The sequence below is a fragment of the Felis catus genome, chromosome B2 (assembly GCF_018350175.1).
Source record: "Felis catus isolate Fca126 chromosome B2, F.catus_Fca126_mat1.0, whole genome shotgun sequence".
Lineage (NCBI taxonomy): Eukaryota > Metazoa > Chordata > Mammalia > Carnivora > Felidae > Felis > Felis catus.
In genome coordinates this window covers 25,581,387-25,596,043 of record NC_058372.1, presented here as the reverse complement: position 1 = coordinate 25,596,043, position 14,657 = coordinate 25,581,387, and the positions used below count along the sequence as shown (strand labels likewise).

The window sequence follows — 14,657 nt, the reverse complement described above, 5'->3', positions numbered from 1 at the left end:
CCAGGCCAACACAGAGTCCTGCCTCAAACAGGTTTGTGCATATTATCATTTATATCACTATGTCAATTATAAATTGACACATAGAAACCCCACAACTGTTTAGAGGAAAAACTCTGCCGACATCTCGATCTCACACTTCCAGGCTCCAGAACGGCGAGGAAATACACTTCTGTTCTTTAGGCCCCTCGATCTGTGGTACCTTGTTATAGCACCACTAGCAGACTCAGACATCCCCCCGCCATTTTTGAAGAGAATGTCACAAAACTCTGCACCCAGGAACCATACTAAACAACCTCATAGCCCTGCTCCTCCTGGACTTCAAGCCCAAGACTGGACCCTCTGGGGTCTTGGGAAGGGGGTAAGTGTACCTTACCTGTGGAGGACTGGGAATCACTAGGGGCCAAAGGGCAGACCACGGCAGTCATCAGTAACCCAATGAGTTAATGCCTTCAGTATTCACATCGTTATACAGCCCCTCTTTGGCTGACTTTGGACTTGGCCACCTGACTGGTGTCAGCCAACAGCACGTTAGCAAACATGATGTACCAGAGGCTTGATAAGCATTTGTACATTTAAGCTGTTCCTCTTGGCAGCTGGGTACTGTCCTGTAAGGATGCCCAGGCTACCCTGTCAAGGAGACACCACGTAGAAGCCGAAGGGAGGAGACAGCACATGGAGGAAGCCACATGGAAGAGGTCCAAGACCCCACACCAGTGACCCAGCTGGGACCGAGTGGAGCGGAGGCATCGCCCAACACATTCAGAATCCTATAACAGTAATTATCATTTTAAGCCACTAAGTTTTACGGTGCTGTTACTCAATAAGAAACAACTGAAATACTACTGAAAACATTTTTGGCTGACAAGTGCCACTCTGAGAAGGTTTTACACTTAAATGAGAAAATTAAAACAAAAATTTCTAATAATTGGGGTGCCTGGGTGGCTTAGTCGGTTAAGTGTCCGACTTTGGCTCAGGTCATGATCTCACAGTTTGTAGGTTCTAGTCCTGCATCAGGCTCTGTGCTGGAAGCTCAGAGCCTGGAGCCTGCTTTGGATTCTGTGTCTCCCTCTCTCTCTGCCCCTCCCCCACTCACACTTTGTCTCTCTCTCTCTCTCTCTCAAAAATAAATAAACATTAAAATTTTTTTTTAATTTCTTATAATTGAAAAGCAAGTGACAATATCCAAAGTATATCACAGAACTCAACTTGAACCTTGTGACTTTACCCCTACTCAAAAACTCAAACTCATGTATAAACTATCATCAGGGGTAGTGAGATCACTCATTCTTCTAAATGGAGCACACCACTTCCTCCCCAACAGATCTGAGACACCCATTCCGGGGTGCCCACTCGCGCAGGGCTAACTCTCTGTCCCCATCCTGCAACATCAGCAGAGGGATCTGTCAAGAGCAAATCCTGGATGTGAAAGTGGAGGACCAGCCCAACTGACAAATTAATGGAATTTACAGTGGCCCAGAAGTAGCTTCAGGTACATACCTGGGCCATCTGGGCTGCAGTGTTTCCCTTGGCGCCCATGAAGACCATGGACAGGGCAGAAGAGATGCTCATGGGCGAGAAAAACACATTTTTCGAGTTGTCTTCACCCAGCTTTTTCAGCAGACTTAAGGCAAAGGTGCCATTTGCTTCTGAAAGAGTATCCATGATGGTGAGCCTGAAACAACAGATTTAAAATCAGTATCACATAAGTACAAGCTTACATGCTGACTATATTTCACTCTGTTATTAATAGTTACTGTTTTGGTTCAGTGGGCAAATGGGTACCTACACAAAACTCTATTTCTTTTGTGGGCCCTCAAAATTATTTTGCATGTTTCTAATATTACATGAAAAAAAACCCCAAACAAACAATGATATTAATAATACAATCCTGTTTTGGGGGGGGGGAGCAGGGGACTGCTACGTGCACTTATCTGTGAGCACAGAGAAAGCGTGGAAGGTTGCACACTTGACAGCTTACCTGAGTTACTTCCTGGGGGTGGGACCAAGAAAGGACTTAATTGGCTTTTGCTTCTATTTCTGTATTGTCTGGCATGATGTGGGGCTTATATGTGTTGTTTTATAATTTAAAAACCATTCAAATGATAAATCCAACCACAAGGTTACACACACACAAAAATATGGTTGAATGCTTTTATCATGTAGGAAAGAGGAACCCAATATTGGGGTAGCCTGTGGCCTGAAGATAAGAGATAAATCAAACCACATACGAAGTCATACAAATGCCTTAAAAACAAGGACTTTTGACCTTCAATTCTCCTTCTATGAAACCTATGCTTGTGTCAAAGCCCAAACCCAGGGCCACGTTCCCCAGATCTGTTACTGCCCACAGGCCCAGGCCTTCTTGCCCTTTGTTCTGGACAAGGGCACTGGATAGCAGGTGCCTGCCCATGGCCGCCTCTGGTTACAGGCTTCAGAGGTCAGGGGTCAGACAGCACATATTGGGCATGTAGGGCATGTGGCCACATCCCTGGTGGCCTAGGCAGGGTCCAGAGGAGGAATAGTTCTGGGCAGTCAGGGATAGGGTGGATGTGAGAGTCTTCAAGCAGGTTAAAGCACAGTAGGTCTTTAGAAAGACCTATTATTGACTCCCCTTTGCCATGGGGGATCTGAAGTTCACAGAAGTGAAGTGATGTTTCCAGGCTAAGGAACTGAATAGCTAAGGCTGAACTCAGGGCCAGCAAACTGTCTTTCTACTGCTCCTCTAGATATCCCCACTTCAGGAAGAGCCTGAAGTACAGCACAGAGGGGTCAGGAGAGAAGGCAAGAGGCAGCAAGGGGTCCGAGCAGTCAGTCAGCTGTAGATGCAGCAGAACAGGCTGGTGGGGAGCAGATTTTGGGGAAAGCAGCACCTGCCTGCTCTGATATCACTTACAGAAGTTTATAAACTATGTTTCCCCAGATTGAGGAAATGACTCATTTGAGCTATGGGGGGGAATCTACAGAACAAGGAAAGGGAGAGGCAAGAGGGGACATCTTCATGGTGTAGAAGGGAAAGGGAAGGAGGTATCTAACAGAAAGACCCCGTGAAGAGAATGAGGAGTTAACCATTCTTCCCCGAGGATGGCTTTATGATTATAACTACAGTGGTTGGCTGCATATGGGCAGCAAAGATATGCCCATACTAACCCTTGGAACATGAGAATGTTCCCTTACACAGCAAAAGAGACTTTGTAGATGTGATTATAGAAAGGATTTTTTTTCATGTTTATTTTGAGAGAGAGAGACAAAGCACAAGCAGGGGAGGGGCAGACAGAGAGAGAGAGGGAGAGAGAGAATCCCAAGCAGGCTCCTCACTGTCAGCACAGAGCCTGATGCAGGGCTCAGTCTCAGGAACCATGAGAACATGACCTAAGCCAAAATCAAGAGCTGACACTTAACTGACTGAGCCACCCAGGCACCCCTAAATGAAAGATCTTGACGTGGGGAGATCATCGTGAATTATTTAAGTGGTCCCTAAATGTAATCACACGTATCCTTATGAGAGGCAGGCAGAGAGGAATTTGAGCAATGAAGAAAGCAATGTGGGGACTGAAGCAAAATGCTACCATGCTGGCTTGAAAACTGGAGGAAGTGGGGACAAACAAGGAATGCAAAAACTGCATCTCTAGAAGCTGGAAAAGGGGTGGTGACAGACTCCCCGCTACAGCCTCTGGGGAGAGCATGACCCTGTCAAAACCCCGGTGTTGTTCACTGAAGCCTGTCAGCCTTGAGGCCTCCAGAAGCATGAGAGAACAAATGCGCTGAGCTTGCGGACATCTGCTACAAGAGCCACAGGAAACTAATATTGCAATTTACATACCTGATAAATTTTATTTACTATCCTCGTTTTAAACATTTTGTTTGCAAACTCTATTTATTCACTATACAGAATAGCTGGGGTGCTGAGCACTCCTGGTTTGCTCAGACTTTCCATACATATCTGCAATTACTAATTCCTAAGAGAAGTACATAGAACATACACCTTATTAAAATTCTTCTGAAATAATGGATTCTTTGTTGATACAGAAATAACTTCAAGATTTTGCAGACCCTTGGCAACCTCAATAGAAACAAAAGTAGCTATTCGATGGAACTGATGCAAAAATTATATTGTTTATTTGGATTTTACATCAGCAAGTGCTGCCTGCTTCTCAATTTTAAGAGAAACAACTGTGAAAACAGGTTTAAGAATGAAGAATTAGGTACGAGGACGTACCACAGGGCAAGAGGCACAGTCCCAAGCATTCCTGACACAATCCAATGTCAAGACTCAGGCAGGTGTCTGTGGGTCCCCCACCACACAAATCTTCCTCTTAGCTGGGGACAGGGACACCTCTGGCTTGGCCCCCAAGATGGCTCAGCCCCCACTGATGCTGGCTACCCAGCCCCTCAGCGAATTGACAAAGCTCAAAGGGCACTAGTTCCTCAACATAAAGCAGCTTCAGTCTTCTGGCTTTAAACACTGACCCTGGAAAAACCAAGCCAGGACATTCAGAGGAAAAGGCACAAGTCAGGAGGGAGATGAGGTTTTCAGTTCCGGCTCTGGGACTCTGATTGTGTTACTCGGTTCCTGCTCCCTGCATGAGGAAGAGGAGGCCAGGTAATCTGTGTGCCCTGCCGTCTTCGATGTCTATTGTTAACATGAATGCAGAAAGAAGAGCCAGAGAGGAGTTTACTCTTCAAAGCCCAAGGTGAAGTCTAACAGCATTCCATTTCTCAGCTGACAACGACGGATAGCTGTTAAAAGTGAAATTATGTTCACACTCAGGACGTCTGGGTGGCTCAGTTGGTTGCAGCAGACTTCAGCTCAGGTCGTGATCTCACCATTCGTGGGTTCAAGCCCCACATCGGGCTCTGTGCTGACAGCTCGGAGCCTGGAGCCTGCTTCAGATTCTGTGTCTCCCTCTCTCTCTGCCCTTCCCCTGCTCATGCTCGCTTGTGCTCTCTCTCTCTCTCAAAAATAAATAAAACATTTAAAAAAGTTATATCCACATCCTATGAAAATTGTTAAATAAGAAAGAAACATGAAATCAATGATGGTTGTAGGCTTATTCCAGATATGCAGGATAATCTTATAGCAGAAAATAAGTTAATCATGAAATAACTGAATTGTCCACTCATAACAAATGTCCTTAAAACAAAAAGAAAATGGTACTTCCTATACTTCCTTAATGTGACAAGGAGTATCAGCCATCATCGATGATAAAATGTTAGAAACAGTTCCCTTGTGCCTCAAACAGGAACAATAACTAGTGATTACATTAAAAAGTTTTAACTTCAGAAAAAATAAATACCCATTTTTGAGTATATACTACACACTGGGACCTATATTAGTACTTTTCCTAAATGACTCTTATAACCTTGTAAAGCTGGTTGAGAACATCAGCATTTGATAAGCAAAGAAATGGAGCCATTGCTCTTTTATCACAAGGCTATACAAATGGTAGAGTGAAGGCTAGAAACCAGGTCTGCATGGCACTGGAGTTCAATCACTAAGGCATAGACACTTCCAAAAAAAAAAAAAAAAAAACAAGAACAAAAAAGGAGAGGTGGAGAGGAAATTCAAGATACCTTTTTAAAACACAATTTTTGAAAGTTAAAAAACCATTAATTTCCAACAATGACTAAGATAGGTATTCCTTCCTATACTGTGTAAATGATCCTATAAATTGCTATGCCAATATTTCCAGAGCATAATTTGCAATTAAAAAAATAAAAATACAGGGCGGCAGCACATGGAGAGGTCGCCTCAGCGTCTCTCACTCTACAGAGACTGCAATGGAATCTACATGGCTCAACCACTGGGAATCCATGATGGAGAAGAGGGGAGGGGCTTGCGACAACCAGCACATGGATCTTGGCAGACCAAGTTCATGCCTTCAGTGTCCACATAGTAATCCCACCCGGAGGCTTTGCTCATCTGTAGAACTAAGTCAGGGATGCACTCTGACCAGGGAACACACCAGAGTGGAGATCTGCCTGATTCAGATCATCAAACGAGGAGTTCTGCCAGCCCTAGAGCCCAGTCTGCCCATGCCTGGGCAAGATGCTGAGTCATAGCCCCACTCGCAGCTGCTGAGAGTGCCTTCCAGCCCCATCTGACCAGAAGGCCTGGTGACAACTCCTGGAAGCTGTGCTGCCCAGTGGTGCTCAAGCTGAGAAGTGGGCAGGAAGAGCTGACTGCCCCCAGAGCAAAGCCAGTACCAGGTACAGAGGCAGTGGGATTAATTCACAGAGGATTGAGGGTAACTCCAGGACTCTCCCAACCAGACAGCCTGTTTGGGAAACTGAAGGTAACTTGGAGCAGCCTTCCCTCTCCCACCCAGGCAAGGTGCTGAATCACAGCCCCACCTGCCTGTGGAGAGTATCTTCTGGCCCCACCTGAATAAAAGGGCTGGAGACAACTCCTGGGAGCTGTGCAGCCCAGGGGTGCTGAGCCAAGAGAAGGGCAGATAGAGCTGAGAATCTACAGAGTAAAGCCAGTGGCCCTGTTTAGCAGGGAAATTAGGGTGTGGATCAGCTTGAGTTAAGACAACAAAGAGTTTTGGGCCCCTGGGTGGCTCAGCTGATTAAGTGTCTGACTCCTGATTTCATCTCGGGTCATGATCTCAGAGTCATGAGATCCTGCCCTGCCTTGTGTCAGGCTCCACACTGGGTGTGGAGCCTGCTTAAGATTCTCTCTCTCTCCTTCTCCCTCTCTCCCTCCCTCTCCCTCTCTCCTTTGTTCCTTCTCTATCTCTTAAAAAAAAAAAAAAGACAACAAAGAGTTTTACCAACTCTAGACCTGCTTCTCCCACTGCCTTGGAACAGGGATTTTTATTCATAGCCCCACTTGTTGAATATAGCCTTCAGCCTGTCCAACCAGGGAACCTAACCAGAGCACATGAAAAACATCCCTACACACAGAGGCACTTGAACAGAGAGCACTGCCTGTGCCTTCTACCATCTGCAGAGTGAAACCAGTGGCCTCACCTGAGCAGGGAACTCAGTGCATGCTCTGGCCTGATTCAGCCCCCAAACAATGAGTTGTATAGTCCCTGGGTTCTGGCTGGCTGTCCTGCCAAGGCAGAAAGTTATTAATTCACAGCCCCAACTACTACTGATTATAGTACCCAGTCCTGACCATCTACAAAGCCAGACCAGAAAATGCAAGCAACTGCTGAGCCTATCCTATAGCCTCACTTAGGTAGGGAACCAAGCCAGTAGTCCTATCCAACTGTTCTTAGCCAGTGGCACCCCACCATCTCCATCTTCAGAGCTCAAACAGTTGCCTCACCCCAAAAGAGACCATAATAATAAGCCCTACATGCCCCAAAACATTAGCAGCAGATGTAGCCAGAAACCCAGCTGGGCTTACTGGTAGAGAGCTGTCTCTCCCAAAACAAATCTATAAAGTCTAGAAGAGGAACCCCATTCATCAAGTGCACAAATACCAACATAAGGAATCAAGATCATGATTAATCAGGTAAATATGAGACCATGAAAGGAAACTAATAAAGCTCCAGTAACTGACCTAAAATAAATGGAGATCTATAAACTGTCATAAAAAGAAATCAGAATAATCCTCTTAAGGAAGCTTAGTGAACAAAAAGAAAATGGTGACACACAACTAAACAAAATTAGGGAAACAATGCATGAACAAAATGAGAAGTCTGAAAGGAAATAACAACTACCATAAAACCCCAGAAAACTGAAATCCTAGAGTTGAAAGTACAACAACTGAACTGAAGAATTCAGGAGTTTCAAAGGTAGACTTGACCTGGGGCACCTGGGTGGCTCAGTCAGTGTCTGACTCTTGGATTTCAGCTCAGATCACAATCCTGGGGTCATGGGACTGAGCCCTGCATTGGGCTCCATGCTGAGTGTGGAGCCTGCTTGAGATTCTCTCTCTCTCCCCCTCGGCCCCTCTCCCAAAACTTGTGCACTCTCTCTCGAATAATAAATAAATAAGTAAGTAAGTAAGTAAGTGGGTAGACTTGTTCATGCAGACAAAATAATCAGTGATCTGGAGGACTAGACATTGAAAGTTAGGAGAAACAAAAATTTTCTGTGAAGCAAGTCCATAGGAACTATAGGACACAACAAAAAGAAACAATATTTGCATTATGAGAATTCCAGAGGGAGAAGAGAAATAAAGCGACAGGGAGTTTATTTAAAGCAATAATGGCTGAAAACTTCCCAAACTTGGGGAGAGAAATGGATGTCTACATCCATGAGACCCAAAGGACCCCTAATAGCTTGAACCTGAATAAGGGGCTACACCAACAACCATAATTGAATAGTCAACAAAGAAAGAATTTTTAAGAGCACCAAGAGAAAATAGAGAAGTTACATCCTTAAGGGAACCCTTGTAAGACTATGAACAGATTTCTCAACAGAAACTTTTCAGGCCAGGAGAAAATGGGATGACATTCAAAATATTGAAAAACAAAGAAACAAACAAAACCTGTCAACAATTCTATGGCCGATGAAGCTCTCCTTCAGAAACAAAGAAGTTATAAAGACTTTCTCACACAAATAAAAGCTGAGACATTTCATTACCACCAGATCTGACTTACAAGAAATGCTAAAGGGCTAAACGCTAAATGTGTCAGGCTCTGAGCTAAAAGCTCAGAGCCTGTCTTTGGATTCTGTGCCTCCCTCTCTCTGTGTCCCTCCCCTGCTCATGCTATCTCTCTCTCTCTCTCTCAAAAATAAATTTAAAAATTTTTTTAAAAATTTAAAAAGGAAATTCAAAGGATCATAAGAGGTTACTATGAATAACTATATACCAATAAACTGGACAACCTAGCAGAAATGGAAAAATTCTTAGAAACATAAAACTTACAAAACCTGAATCAGGAAGAAATAGAAAAACCTGAATAGACCAATTACTAGAAAGGAGATTGAATTAGTAATCAAAAATCTCTCAACAAAGAAAAGGCCAGAACCATAAGGCTTCACTGGTGAATTTTACCAAACATTTAAAGAATTAATGCCAATCCTTCTCAAACTCAAAAAGAAGAGAACACTCCTAAATTCATGTAATAAGGCCAGCATTATCCTGATACCAAAACCAGAAAAGGCTTTCCCTACTATTAGGGAAGACAACTATAGGCCAACATCTTTGACAAATGTAGATGCAAAAATTAATAAAATACTAGCAAACTGATTTCAGCAGCATATTAAAATGATCATTCAGCAATCCCTATCAAAATAACACCAGCATTCTTCACAGAGCTAGAACAAACAATCCTACAATTTTTATGGAACCAGAAAAGACCCAGAATAGCCAAAGCAATCTTGAAAAAGAAAACCAAAGCTGAACACATCAAAATCCCAGACTTCAAGCTATATTACAAAACTGTAGTCATCAAGTCAGTATGGCACTGGCACAAAAACTGACACTCAGATCAATGAAACAGAATAGAAAACCCAGAAACGGACCCACAAATGAATGGCCAACTAATCTTTGACAAAACAGGAAAGAATATCCAATGGAATAAAGACAGTCTCTTCAGCAAATGGTGCTGGGAAAACTGGACAGCGACATGCAGAAAAATGAACCTGGACCACTTTCTTACACCATACACAAAAGTAAATTCAAAATGGATAAAAGACCTAAATATAAGACAGGAAGCCATCAAAATCCTAGAGGAGAAAGCAGGCAAAAATCTCTTTGACCTCGGCCGCAGCAACTTCTTACTCAAAACATATCCAGAGGCAAGGGAAACAAAAACAAAAATGAACTATTGGGACCTCATCAAGATAAAAAGCTTCTGCACAGCGAAGGAAACAATCAGTAAAACTAAACAGCAACCAATGGAAGGGGAGAAGATATCTGCAAATGACATATCAGATAAAGGGTTAGAATCCAAAATCTATAAAGAACTTATCAAAGTCAACACCCAAAAAACAAATAATCCAATGAAGAAATGGGCAAAAGACATGAATAGACACTTCTCCAAAGAAGACACCCAGATGGCCAACCGACACATGAGAAAATGCTCAACATCACTCATCATCAGGGAAATACAAATCAAAACCACAATGACATACCACCTCACACCTGTCAGAGTGGCTAAATTAACAACTCAGGCAACAACAGGTGTTGGCAAGGATGCAGAGAAAGAGGATCTCTTTTGCATTGATGGTGGGAATGCAAACTGGTGCAGCCACTCTGGAAAACAGTATGGAGGTTCCTCAAGAAATTAAAAAATAGAACTACCCTACAACCCAGAAATTTCATTACTAGGTATTTATCCAAGGGATACAGGTGTGCTGTTTCAAAGGGGCACATGCACTCCAATATTTACAGCAGTGCTATCGACAATAGCCAAAGTAAGGAAAGAGCCCAAATGTCCATTGACAGATGAATGGATAAAGAAGATGCAGTATATACATATATATATATATATATATATATATATATATATATATATATACACACACACGCACACACACACACACACACACACACACACACACACACACACAATGGAGAATTACTTGGCAATCAAAAAGAACTAAATCTTGCCATTTGCAACTATGTGAATGGAAATAGAGGGTATTATGCTAAGTGAAATTAGTCAGAGAAAGACAAATGTCATTCATATGAGAAATTTAAGATACAAAACAGATAAACATAAGGAAAGAGAAGCAAAAATAATATAAAAACAGGGAGGGGGACAAAACACAAGAAACTCTTAAATACAGAGAACAGAAGGTTGCTGGAGGAGTTGTGATGGGGGAATGGGCTAAATGAGTAAGGGGCATTAAGGAATCTACTCCTGAAATCATTGTTGTACTATATGCTAACTTGGATGTAAATTAAAAATAAATGAATTTTTTAAAATAATAAATAAATAAATAAATAAATAAAATGATAATTCACCATGATCCCTTGGGTTTATCCCTGGGATGCAAGGATGGTTCAACATACACAAATCAATCAATGTGATACAACACATTGACAGAATGAAAGAAAAGAACCATAAGATTATCTTTTATGATAAAAGCTCTTAACATATTAGGCATAGAAGTAACATATCACCACATAACAAAGGTCATATATGACAAGCCCACAGCTAACATCATACTAAACAGTGGAAGGATGAAAGCTCTTCCCTAAAATCAGTAACAAGACAAGGCTGCCCACTCTCACCACTCCTATTTAGTATAGTACTGGAAGTCCTAACTAGAGCAATCAGGCAAGAAAAAGAAATAAAAGGTTATCAGAATTTAAAAGGAAAAAGTAAAACTGTCTCTATTTGCAGGCATGATTCTACATATAGAAAATGTTACAGACTCAACCAAAAACTGTTACATCTAATCAATGAATTCTATAAAGTTGCAGAACACAAAATTAACATGCACAAATCAATAGCATTTCTATACACTAACAACAAAATTGTTGGAAAAAACAAATAGGTATCATTTATAATAGCATTAGAATTAATAAAATACTTAGGAATAAATTTAACTAAGGAGATGAAAGATATCTGGGCTGAAAATCATTAAGATGTTGATGAAAAAAATTGACAAAGACACAAATTAATGGAAAGCTATCCCATGTTCACGGATTGGAAGAATTAATATTGTTAAAATGTCAATGCTACCAAATGCCATCTGTAGATTCAAGGCAATCCCTATCAAGATCCTGAGAGTATTTTTTATAGAGGTAGAAAAAACACTCCTAAATTTATATGGAACCACAGAAGATCCTGAATAGACAAAGAGATCCTTAGGAAGAACAAAGCAGGAGGTATCACACTCCCTGCTTTCAAGCTATACTATAAAGCTATAGTCCGCGAAATAGTATGGTACTGGCATAAAAACTGGCAATAGACCAATGGAACAGAATCAAGAGCCCAGAAATAAACCCAAGCATATACAGTCACCTAAGAGTTGACAAGGGAGCCAAGAATACTCAGTGGAAAAAAGACAGTCTTTTCAATAAATAGTGCTGGGATAAGTGGATATTCACATATTAAAAAAAAAAGGAAATTGGACCCATATCTTATACCACTCACAAAAATTAATGCAAAATGGATAAAAAAAAAACTTAAATGTAGGACCAGAAACCATGAAACTCATAGAAGAAAACATAGAAACAAAGCTCCTTGACATGAGTCTTGGTAATGAGTTTTTGGATGTAACACCTAAAACACAGGCAACATAATCAAAAATAAACAAGTGGGAATACATCAAACTAAAAGCTTCTGCACAGCAGAAGAAACCATCAACAATGTGAAAAGACAACCTAGGAAGTGGGAAAAAATATTTGCAAATTGTATTATCTGATAAGGGGTTAACAGCCAAACATCTAAAGAACTTATTCAACTCAACTGCAAAAAAAAAAGCAATTAAAAAATGGCCAACAGACCTGAAAATAGACATTTCCCCAAAGAAGATATAGGAAGGATTAACAAGTACATGAAAAGATGCTCAACATCACTAATCATCAGGGAAATACAATTTAAAATCACAATAAGATATCACCTCGTGCCTGTTAGAATGGCCATCATCAAAAAAGACAAAAGATGACAAATTCTAGTATGCATGTGGAGAAAAACGGGATCCTTGTGCACTGCTATTGAGATTGGTATAGCCACTATGGAAAACAGTATGGAGGACCCTCAGAAAATTAAAAATAGATCTACCATATGATCCAACAAATCCACTTCTGGGACTACATTCAAAGGAAACAAAAATACTAACTGGAAAAGATAATCTGAACTCCCATGTCCACTGCAGCATTATTTGAAATAACCAAGACGTGGAAACAACCTAAGTGTCCATCTGTGGATCAGTAGATAAAGAAGTTGTGATATATATATATATATATACACACACATACACACACACACACACACAGTACAGTTATGCAATGGAATAATATTCAGCCATTAAAAAAAACAAGGAAATCCTACCATTTGCCCAACATGGATGGACCTTGAAGGCATTATGCTATGTGAAATAACTCAGACAGAGGAAAAACAAATACTGTATGATGTCACTGATATGTAGAATAACACAAAACAAACTCATAAGAAAGAGTTTAGACTTGTTACCAGAGGTGGGAGTTGAAGGGAGAGGAAACTGGAGGAAGGTGGTCAAAAGGGAGAAACTTCCAAATACAGGATACGTAAGTATCACGGATGTAATGTACAACATGATGCTTGTAAACTAATATTGCCATTAGCTATGTCAGAAGGTAGTTAAAAGATAGTTAAAGGGGTAAGTCTTAAGAGTTACCACCACAAGGAGAATTTTTTTCCCTTTACTCTTTTTTTTTTTTTTTATCACATCTGTATGAGAAGATGAATGTTAGCTGAACCCACTGTGGTAATAATTCCACAAAATATGTATATCAAACCATCATGCTGTATACCTTAAACTTACACAGTGATATATGTCAATGATTTCTCAATAAAACCATAAAAAATATTATGGACATTGGATGGAACTGGAGAGTATTATGCTAAGTGAAATAAGGCAGAGAAAGACAGATACCGTATGTTTTCACTCATATGTGGATCCTGAGAAACTTAACAGAAGACCATGAGGGAGGGGAACAGAGGAATAAAAACAGTTACAGAGAGGGAGGGAGGCAAACCATAAGAGACTCTTAAATACTGAGAACAAACTGAGGATTGATGGGGGGTGGGGAAGAGGGGAAAGTGGGTGATGGGCATTGAGGAGGGCACCTGTTGGAATGAGCACTGGGTGTTGTATGGAAACCAATTTGACAATAAATTTAATATAAAAAAATATTACGGACAAAAGCAACTACTAACTACTTCATATGCTATAGAAAAGTTTTAAATGCCCAACAACAGAGAACCACAAATTCTGTCACATTCATGATGGATAGTAAAGGAGGTATTAATTTTTTAAAAATCATACTAATGTTCCAGGCTATACAAAATTAAGCTGAAAAAGAGGATATAACACTATAAATACAACTTTTAAATGTTCTCCATGTTAACTAGGAAGAAAAGTACATGTAAGCATACTTTAAAGACAGAATGGAAGGAAATATTGTGCACCCAATGTTTCTCAGCTACAGGTCATTTTTATGTTTTTTATATTTTTCTGCATTTTCACATTTTCTACAACATGCCTCTATTATTTTTAGGGGCCAGGATTTGGTTCATTTTTATTTTTGTGAAATTAATATTCACACACTTAGTTTAAATGTCAGACAGTGCTCAAAGAGATATCACAAATAACTACAGGTTCTCTTACACTGCTGCCCTTGTCCTTCCCCACCCATGGCTTGCTTTATTAGAGCTAGTAGTGATCAGTGCTAAACCAAGTAGTATCCTAGGGGCACAATTCCTATCACTTAACACTGCTTTTCCTTAGGTTAATATTGCCTTTCCCCCCACATTTTTTTAGTTTTCTATGTAGCTATGGCAACTTCCCCCAAATGTTCTACATGTCACTAGACCTTTCCACTAAATGTTTCATATGCTCAGATACACAGAGTCATCTACTGGTCCCCTTCTCCTCTCCCAGTCTATCGCCCTGCTGGTGAGCATAGGGACCTTCCTGCCCAAAAGGAATTTTCATAGACAGGGAACAACATTCCCTACTAAAATACTTTCATTAATTGTCAATTGTTTGGCAGTATACGGCTTACACTGCAAAGAAATTATTGTGCTTAAATATTT

The 14,657-nt window shown here is 40.9% G+C and overlaps 1 protein-coding gene across 3 annotated transcripts in view; it reads right to left on the bottom strand.

Moving 5' to 3' along the window:
- SERPINB6 (serpin family B member 6) overlaps nucleotides 1–14,657 on the bottom strand; it is a 33,362-nt gene that overhangs the window by 11,078 nt on the left and 7,627 nt on the right. For all 3 annotated transcript variants that reach the window (XM_006931495.5, XM_011282153.3, XM_011282154.4), the window contains exon 2: nucleotides 1,498–1,672. In XM_006931495.5, coding sequence (XP_006931557.1) covers nucleotides 1,498–1,662 — 165 coding nt within the window. In that variant the 5' untranslated portion in view covers nucleotides 1,663–1,672. The remainder of the gene's footprint in view (nucleotides 1–1,497; nucleotides 1,673–14,657) is intronic.